The 10,279-nt window shown below is 35.7% G+C and overlaps 1 protein-coding gene and 2 non-coding genes across 4 annotated transcripts in view; 2 read left to right on the top strand and 1 right to left on the bottom strand.

Annotated features, from left to right (window-relative positions):
- Window positions 1–2,683: 2,683 nt before the first annotated feature.
- elf-1 (ETS domain-containing protein) overlaps window positions 2,684–10,279 on the bottom strand; it is a gene marked incomplete at both ends in the record, with an annotated part of 26,654 nt that continues 19,058 nt past the window's right edge. The window contains 4 exons of one of the 2 annotated variants that reach the window (NM_001026009.3): window positions 2,684–3,089; window positions 3,873–4,327; window positions 5,091–5,222; window positions 9,270–9,452. In NM_001026009.3, coding sequence (NP_001021180.1) covers window positions 2,979–3,089; window positions 3,873–4,327; window positions 5,091–5,222; window positions 9,270–9,452 — 881 coding nt within the window. The remainder of the gene's footprint in view (window positions 3,090–3,872; window positions 4,328–5,090; window positions 5,223–9,269; window positions 9,453–10,279) is intronic. The other variant, NM_001026010.5, reaches the window with a different exon arrangement.
- On the top strand, window positions 8,169–8,312 carry C24A1.6. Its single transcript, NR_052050.1, has one exon. It is a non-coding gene; the product is annotated as an Unclassified non-coding RNA C24A1.6 (non-coding RNA).
- Window positions 9,800–9,949, top strand: C24A1.5. Its single transcript, NR_052049.1, has one exon. It is a non-coding gene; the product is annotated as an Unclassified non-coding RNA C24A1.5 (non-coding RNA).

Below are 10,279 nucleotides of genomic sequence, written 5' to 3'. Positions count from 1 at the left end.
AATCATTTGGGTGTTTATTGAGAGCGACGAATCACGGAAAACAACGATTGGAACGGACGAAGAAAATTGAGGTTTTCCGCTAAATATGTACGTCAATTTTAAATTTTTTTTCCGTTTGAGAATTCTAGAAAAATAATGACGTGACATGCGAGAATTGATGACATAATTGGGAAGAAATGGGAATCATTGATTTTCTTAAAAGATCATAAAACATGGAAAAAACGGCAACACTTTAAAAAATTGAAATTTATTGAAAATCCTTTTTCAGAACTAAAGGCGGAGTAGCGTCTGTGGGTTTTTCCCCTCAATGACAGAATACAGTCCCAATATACTGAATATAACAGTAAATAAATCAATAAAAAAACGTTCTAAATTGTTTTATGTTTTTTTTCTAAAAAGGGCCGAATTATTTTTGAATTCCCGTGCAAATGAGCGACACCCAACTACTCTCGAAATTTATCAATCGATCTTTGAACTTTTTTGTTCCTAGAGGCTGGCGGAGTTTACAAGCGTACGATGTGGTATATAATATAAATGGGACATAGATGAATATTTCGACTGCTTAATGCAAAAAGAATCAGCGAAATAGCTTGCAACCCCGTCCTTCTCTGCCGAAAAACGCCGTTAAAGGATCGATTGTTAAATTTTGGCAGTAATTAGTTTCTCTCCATTTTTCTTTACTTTATAATTTGAAAAATATTATTGAAAAAATACGATCGCACAAATTTCTCATAATTTATTTTTGATCTACCTTGTTGACTAGGCTCCTCCCCTTCCTTCTACAAGACAGCAACAACAAAATAACAACGGCAACAAGATTGGAGGCGGAGTCAAGTTCAACAGGTAGATCAAAAATAAATTATGAGAAATTTGTGGTGCGATCGTATTTTTTCGATAATAATTTGCCAATTTTTCAGACAAAGAAAACGTGATAATTGCAGAGAAACTTGCCGAAACTCTGATATCGGGCTAAAAATTGATTATTCAAAATTAATCATATTCTTTCTTCACGGAAGTATGTCTGGAAGATAAAAAATTTCTCGTCAACCTGTCTGCCTGCTTTGCCTTAAATTTGAAAATTCCTCTGAAAATTATTTTGAAATAAAAGTCTAAAAAAATATATTAGCAGACAAAAATTCCTAAAAATTAAAGAAATACCCGAGAATATCTGAAAAATATAACCTTTGTTCTCCATAATAATATGGTTGTTTACCACCTCAGACGTCATCTGAAAATCCAAATGACTAAAGTTTTTCTCTAACCTTAAGCTGACCCATCTATTGTTTTTCCTAAAAAATTTTCTTATATGCGTTCACCGTCATTTTTATTATTTTTCTGAACGAAAAGGAAGAAGGTTTATAGAAAATATTCATCTTTAAGAGAAAACGGGGAGAATATAATGATGTCAGATAGGATCAACAAAACTGGTTTTTTTAATCTAAAATTGTAGCGGATAATTAGTGAAACACATTTGAAACTAGACTCGGAGAGAAAAAGCTTTTTGGATGATTTTTGAATATTCGCTAAAAACATACAAAGAAAAATTATTTTTTGAAATTGTAAAAAACAACTAGGGCGATGTTTTAGTGTCAGAAAATCTATCTTGAGTCCTCTAACTTTAAAACCAACCATTTTAGAGGAGTTTCAAAATTGTGAATTTTTGCCAAAAATTGTCATTTTTGCCACTTTCTGATAGTTTTTGAAGGGTTAAACCTAGATTTTCTGAATTCAGCATACATGAATTACCCGTTTTCAACAAAATTAGACAACTTTTTATTTTTGCCCAATTTTTTTCCAGCCATCTAATGACTGTCCTTTTTTTTTGAGCAAAAAAAATAATTTTTCGGAAATTGTACAAAACTATTAGAAATTGAAAAAGGGCAGTGTTATAGTGTCAGGAAACCAATTTTAAGCTCTCTAACTATAAAACTAACTATTATAGAGGAGTTTCAAAATTGTGATTTTTTGCCATAAATTGTCACTGACCAAAAAAACATTTGCACTGACAAAAAAGTGAGCAATGACCAAAAAAAAAGTGCACTGACCAAAAAACATGTGCACTGACAAAAAATAATTTGCACTGACAAAAAAAATAAATTGCCCATTTTGCCACTTTGAAATAATTTTTGGTGGGTTAAACCTAGATTTTTCTGAATTCAGCATACATGAATTACTCGTTTTCAAACTACAAAGTTGAGCAAATTAATTAGTTAAAGTTTCAACACACATTCTCAAGAGTGAACATTGGTGAATGCATATCAAATTCGTACTTCAAGACCTTTTCTGCTGTCATAAGACCCTTTCTTTTTTTGGACTATATAAATGACTTTCTTGATCTATTCCACCCCTGGTGTACATATTATGGCATTTGCCGATGACCTGAAACTTTTCAGAAATAACTGACAAAGCTTGAAGTCATCTATAAAAATAATTAAAAACTGGTGTACAATTTTGCAGCTCAAACTGGCCGAATATATTTTTAACCTTTTTTTTAGCGCCAAAAATTTGAAGTTAAAATATCCCAGTTAATTTCGGAAAATTTGAAGAAAATTCGAAATTGGCGCCAAAATTTTGATTAGCAAAAAAATCTTATTTTTTAATACAAATTATAATTTTTATTTTTTAAAATAATTATTGTATACGATATCATCATTATTATCATTATTATTAAAATGCATTTCTTGATTCAATAGTTTTTTGTTGGAAATTTGAATAAATAAAATAAATTAGATCATAAATTATAAAACTAAGTTGTAGGGGGAAACTCCGTATTCGGAACAAATGTTTAAAAAGTTCGGATTTGTATTTTAGAAAGCATTGGGCAGTGTAAATTAGAGAATTATGGAAAATAGAAAGAGGGAAAGACTTTAAAGCCGGGGAAGGAAACATATATGTGTATATATTTCTGTTTTTTCTTTTTTGTTCCAGGAAATATATAAATGAAATTCTGTACGGGAAAAGTAGTTATTTATGTACAATTAGGCTTCATCACTAGCAGAAGTTGCGGGTTGAAGCATCAGTTTTAGAGATATCGGACTGATTTTTGGAGAGTCACATGAGTCGGCACTTTCACACGATGAATCGCATTCCTGAAATTTGTAAGTTTCAGAATTTAGATGAATTTAATGAAGTTGGGAAACTCGAAGTATATTTTTTAACGATTTCGGCATTTAGAATTTGATATTTCGCTTCAAAAACGACAAAATTAAGATTTGACACCAATTTAAAGAAAATTAAAGTACCCATACTTCAGAAATTTCAAATTTTCCAACCGGAGTTTTTTGGCTTACACTCTAAAAAATAAATTTTAAATATAACATTTTCTGTTCAGTTTTTCAACTTTACGCCTGCATTTCAATAAATTCTGAATTTCCAGAAAAGTTTCAAAGAAACTTTCTGCTAAAATTTGGGAAATTTTGATTATGCGTCATATTTTTATAGAGCTATATATATATATATATATATATATATATTTATTAGCCAGAATACTTCCAGATCATTTTTGAAAATCCGAAATCATGCCCAATAAATCTTCAAATTCAAAATTGGTACATAAACTACAAACTACATATACAATTTTTAATTTTTTAACTGTTCGATTGTTGAAAATGAATTTTGAACAATGAAGTATTTTGCGCCAGAATTTAAAAATTTTAATTTGAACTTGCAAAATTCCAATTTTTTTAAAAATTTTTGAAATGTCATACAATTTTCGATAAACTTAAATATTGCCTTGTAACTATGGAAAACTGTCAAAGCCTGGTCCTAAGTTGAATCCTAGGTAACAACCAACACCTAAATCTATGCCTAAGCCTAAGTCTGAACCTAGGCTGAAACCTAACAAAATTTTTAAATTGAAAAAAATCACTTACACTTGCCACGTCACTTGGTAAATGCACAAATCTGTAGACCAATCTTTGACCATCAACTTTCTGAAGAATACCTCTTTGATAATAATATCTGAGGGCTCTTCCCATTGTCTCATAATTCATTCCAGGCTTATTCTTATGCATTCCCCACAAACGACTAACTGCTTTCGAGTCGACCAATTTAAAAATTCCTTTTGCTTGATCTATCCATTTAATAAACTTTGGCGAATATTGGTCGTCTTGCAGCAGTCTTAACAAAAATTCCCAAAGATACGTGACTTGTCCATCTTTTTGCTTTTTTCCAGGTGTTCGTTGTGCCAATGGAGCAGGATTTGGCTCGGAGAATCGACGAGAGGTGTCTAGAAGATATGGATGAAGAAGTGATGGATTTGATGGAGTACATGTGGTTAGAAGGTCACCACACGTTGGAGTGAACACGGTCGAGCTGATGAATGGAGCTGGAAAGATTTTGAAGTTTTTTTTAGAAACTTGAAAAACTCTCATCTAGTTTTTTAAGAATAGTTTTTTAAACAAATTTTGGAGAAATACCGAATTGAGTAGTTTTGCAAATTTTATTCAAGAAGGTTTGCCGCGAATTTCTGTGCGAAGTATTTTAAAAAGTGAGTGTACATTCTATATAATTTGCACATTTCTAAAGTTTTTAATTAAAAATGTTGTTTTCTAGTTCATTTTAATTACGAATTTCATATATTTTTCTAATTAATGTAAAAATGTTGCAGTTTATATAATATTGGAAATCGATTTAACGAAAGTAGATGTTTTCTACGAGTTCTATAAATTTGTAGAGCTTTAAATCTAAATTTTGACTGAAAATTAGAAAAAAAAACTTTGAAATTCTTCAATTAAAAATTCAGTCTCCTGGTGTATTTTGAAGGCGGAGTAGCGCCGGTGGAGAAAGTGTTAAAAACTACTCATATGGTTTCAAAGTAACCGAATATCATAATAAAACTTTTTGAAAATTTTTATTTAGTCTCAAAAAGTGACAATTACTCAGTTTTGGAAGTCGACAAAAAAAATAGTTTTTCCTACATTTTTAATACTAATTTTGTTTTGATTATTCGTATTAAAACATTGTAGGGGTCGGAACATGCGAGATTGCTCTGCATTTTCTCAAAAGCTCATATTTTTTAAAATTTTGGCAATTTGCCAAAAACTTTGACCGGAAATTATGAAAAATCTAAAAATTAAAAAAAAAATTACCTGCAGTCAATAAAGTCTGTGGAGCCGTTGGTTGTGGTTGAACGGAAATTTGTGGAATCGTTAGAAGATTTGGGTGAGAAGCTGATGTTGTTGGGCAAAGCAGAGCCGATTGAAGCCAACGCTGCGTAGCATCTGCAATTTTTGGAACGTGGTTTCAGTATTCATAATTTTTACTCTAATCTCCAATTTTCTATTTTAAGCCAAATGTGATAAAGAACAAAAAATCAACGTTTATGAATCAAGCCTTCATTTTTCGAAAAATCATGTGCTTAGCGTCCTCTGGAGACTTAATTAGTGCGAGGTGAGGATAAAAAGCCAGATTTTGGCTTATTTTACATTTCTTTTTCCCATTTTTTTCCATCTTTCAACATATTTTTCGGTTCTTTTGTCAATCGATTGTTTCATTTGGATTTTTTGAATTTCCCTAATGCCAATATAGAGAAGGAGCTTTGCAACCTTGTGGCATGACGTTAAAATTGGAATTCAACAAATAAATTTTTTTGAATAGATTTGCTGATTTGTAAGTATAATTAATGCTAAAATCATGCCAAAACTGAGTGACTTTAAGTTTTTCTGATGACCGGTTCGGAAATATGTGTTTTATATATTGGTGGAGAGCTGAATTTCAATGTTCTCGTTTTCAATGTTTTCTTTCGTCGTCTCAGATAAACTCTCAGATAACTTCCTTGACATAATCTTTCTAATTTTCAAGTATGTCATCTGTGGCCCCGCTTCCTCCACCGGTCTACATGGATCAAGCTCCAAGGCCACCGCCGCAGTCGTCTAACAAGAAATGCAACTGGTGCTGCTTCTTGGTCTTTCTGTTTTTCTGCGTCGTGATCTGGCTCACGCACCAACAACAGTCTAAGCATGCTGGTCAAGGAACTCCGAGTAATGTTACAGTCGACATGGAGAGTCTTCAAGTCTACCCAGTTGGATAAACTGATAATATTCGCTGTGTTTTGTTAAAATAAAGCCCACTGTGTTAAATTTTTGATTTCAATTTGAAATACAATCAATAGAAAATATTTCATTACTATCAAAAAGTTTTTGAACTTTTGAGCAAGCAACCCCCAAACTTTCAAAAGGATCCTTCCCTCAAGAGGTGACAGTAGTTGTTCCGGACATGGAACATCACACCAACAACAATCAAACTATAATAATAATAATAGAAGAGGTTCGACGAAGCATATAACTTTCGCTCTCCTCATCACGGCTTTCACTGTCCTCTCCTCTGGTTCCCGGCGGCGCCTAACATAACACATTCAGAAGACGTGCGCGCGCGTAAAAAGTGCGACTGGATCGACGGCGCCACACAAACCGCTTTTACTGCTTCCGTTTTGCCGTACGAGAATCCGAAAGGGAATTCGAAAGGGAGGAAGGGCGATCAGAAATCGAAAGCAAAACGGACTTCACTGGCTTTTTCTCTTGAACGGATTGGCAGACAGAAGAGATAATGAGCTTCCATACAGGGTAGGCTCCGGCGCTCCGGCGCTCAGGGGATCAGGATCCGTTTTTCAAGCAGCGTCACAAACTTTAGATCTTGGTAACAAGAACCAAACTTTAGCCCAGCCACCTTCGACCACGAAGGTGATAAATGCTCCACTTTTCCATTAAGATTGGGTGATGGTGAGGTTGAGGATCGACTTTGTATTGAAACCTCTAAGTTTCTGCTCAGTGATTAGGAACCACGCCGGCGCTGGCAACCACATCAGGCCCACGTCGAAACCACATCAGTGCTAGTAAAAACCACATCAGCACTGGCGAAAACCAAATTATCGCTCGAGAAAACCACTATGCTCTACTGCCGGACATCAAGTCGGTTTTCACCAGTGCTGGTCTGGTTTTCGTCGGAGACTGGTGTTATTCCAAAAGGATGGTCACCAGTTTTCAGATGTGGAAGGTTTACGAACCCTTCTCATCAGAGACTTCCTTCTTCCCAACGTTAACAAGTTCTCCCTCAGTCAAAAATTCCCACAATTCATAATCCATCTAGTTGCGCGCACACCCGGTCATCCTGATCGTTCTTCTTTACTAGTTCCTCCTTGTCGTCTTCTTGTCCCGGAATCATTTTCTCCAACAAATCGTGTGGAAGCGTTGAAGCGTCGCCCCTTTCTCTCTCCGCAAAGTGACCAGAGCTTCTTACGGCTAATAAGCACGTCTGCGTCTCCTCTTGAGGGGATCAACAAAGGGGGAAGAGGATAGGGTGAAGAACATCCGTATTTGCCTCCCACTCTACACGGATCATGTTAAATTGGAGAAGGACATTTTTTGATTTCTTTGGAATTTGAAATTTTGCGAGTTGGAAGCGCAGTGATCACAAATTCATAAATGGGAGCCGTTGAGCTATTAAACGTTAGTAGAAACAAACTATAGAGCAGTGGTGTACGGCAAATTTGCCGAACATGCCGTTTACTGAGCTTAGCAATTAAAATAAAGTAGATTTGCCGAATTCGCCGTTTGCTGAGCTTAGAAATTTTTTAAAAAAATAGATTTGCCGAATTCGCCGAGCTTGGCGAATTTCGATATTTGCAGCACACATCAAACATTTGACAATACCATTTTGACCAAAACTATTGATTTCGACCCCAAAAAAAAACTGTGCCTTTTTGGCATTTTTTCCTGTTTTCTTCAGATTTTTTCATAGAATTTTCTTATTTTTTAAAATAAACGTGGGAAAATTCATAGGATGTGTACAATTTTCCCGATTGAAATTGAAAAATTGACATTCTGAAATTTCCAAAACAAAATGTGAAAAACCACAATTTGCCAAAAATTTTCGGCAATTGCCCTTTTCTGGCGAATTCGACAAATCGGCCTCTCCGGTTTGCCGATTTACCGTAAATTTTCAATTCCGGCAATTTACCGATTTGCCGCACACCCCTGGTATGATGCACTGAGCATCTAACTTGTCGGATTGTCTTAAGCGGAGCAAGAGTCTCAAACATCACTCGAATTTTCATTTTCTTATTGTAAAGTTCAAAAAATCGAAGTCGTTACAGAACCTTAGTTTTTATCGATCTTGTTTTACATAGTAACCCTTTACCGGAGACCCACGTTCCGGAAAATCCTGAACTGTCTCTTTCCTTTTCAAAATCTCCCCCTCCCCTCCTCATCTCATATTTCGTTTCTGCGTGACCCGTCATATTTGCACAAACACACAACAATTTTCCGCGTCCTCTTCCGCACACGCACCACCAGGGCTCTCGCGCGCGCACAGTACATCACGTTGTTTGCATTATGAAAAGGTTTCAGTTTGGGAGAATTCTGCGCGCGGCGCCTCCCGCAAAGATGATGCGTGAACTGTGAACTATCCGGGGGTTCTGCAAAACGTCCCAGGCCTCCTGAATTATGTGCAGTCTGGGTGACCTGGAAAGCCGTTTTTCTCGCTGAGAAACTCTAGGAGGATAGTCCAGGAAACTCAAAATGTTTTAAGGATCAGTTAGGGCATTTGGTGTCAGGCTGTCTCATCACAGTTTGATCTACAAAAAATGTGAGAATATTTTTCCAGAAAAATTGTGACGTCTCTAAGGCATGCAAAATCATATGAAATGTCTGCGTCTCAATACCCGCATTTTTTGAAGATCAAACCGAACTTAGAAATTCTGACTCCACGTGTTATGGGCAAATTTCGAGAACTGGTTCCGCGCAGACCTAACTTTATAGCTTATTTTTCCACCTCTTTAGCTATCAGCTCCCCTGAAATATAAACTATTTAAAGACTCTGCTGAAAATTCCACAAAAAAAGTCCATAATACCAGGTCCTTTGTAACTTCATCCTTCTGGGAAAAAGGTTGAAGTCCAGTTAAACTCCATACACTTTTATCTCAACGTTTCCCTGCTTCCCCACCGCTTATCACCTCGATTTCCTGGTTCCTATCACTATTCCATCAAACTCTAGACAACATTTTCAGAACGCTAAACCCCCTATTAGTACAAATTTTTCACAAAAAATTTTGGAAAACGATAGAGGAATGGGCCGGAGTGGGAGAAGGCGAAAATAAATATTGGACACAACACTCTGTTTGTGCAAATATGTGTTGCGCAAGAGCGCCCTCTCAATTGAAACACTAATTATATTGGGAACAGAATTTCTGCGCGAAATTTGAAATTTTAATCGAAAGTTTGTCGGTTGCACATTTTTTGAAATTTCCAGACTCTTTAAAAATTCAAATTTACCTGCCGTGCTCGCACTCTGCGCCTGCTGAATCCAAGGCCAAATCGTCGACGTCTGCCACGGAATCTGTTGGGTTACGGTAGGCAGGGGTACTGTAGGAGGTCGTGGTCGAGGTGGTGGCGGAGCAAATGCGTGACGGCGTGTCGTTGAACTTGACGGAGACGTTTCGGGTGTCGAGTCGGTGCCTGCAAATTTTTTTTGTTTGATTTTTGATGAAAAATTGAGGAAGCGGGGAAGCTTGTTGCGGAAAACGGAAATTTGTGGCGCTGATAAGTGTGATAATCAGTTGGAAAATGACAAAGTGCGTGGAGACCTTTGGACTTTTGGCTACTATCGTTGCATTTCTGTGTGAATTTTTGAAAAGCAATAATTACAGAAAATCCTAGCGTAAGAGTTGCTAAAAATTAAAACATTAAAGGCGGCGTGGATTTTAACAAAAAAATCCTAAAATCAAGTCGAAATTTTTACTAAAAATCAAAAAAAGGTTTGAAACTAAACTTGAAACAGAATTTCTAAAAATTTGCGTTATTTGCAACAGGGGAGTGCGGCAATGATTTATTCCGGCAAATGGGCAAATTGACGGAGTTGAAATTTCCAATTTTTGCCGATTTGCCGAATATGCCGGAAAAACGGCAAATGCGGAAAATTTTAGACAAATTAGGGTTCTGCACTGTTTTTTTTGGAAATTTCAGAATTTCAATTTCAATCGGCAAAATTGTACAAATTGCCAGAATTGAAAATTTCCGGCAAATCGGCGAACCGGCACATTGCCGGAATTAAAAATGTCCTGCAAATCGGGAAAAAAGATTTGCCGAATTCTACCCCTGATTTGCAACTCTAAAACTATAAAATATTCACGAGGATTGATATTCCAGTAACACAAATTTTGGCGTTCATTTTCATTTAGTTAAATATTAAAAAATTTAAGTCTGCCACAAGTTTAGACTTTTGAAATTTCAAAAAAAGTGTGCAAAGTTTGATATTGAACACTTGAACTCAGCGCAAAACTTCA

Source organism: Caenorhabditis elegans, chromosome III, assembly GCF_000002985.6.
Source record: "Caenorhabditis elegans chromosome III".
Classification (NCBI taxonomy): Eukaryota; Metazoa; Nematoda; class Chromadorea; order Rhabditida; family Rhabditidae; genus Caenorhabditis; species Caenorhabditis elegans.
This window is presented reverse-complemented; position numbering and strand designations above follow the sequence as displayed.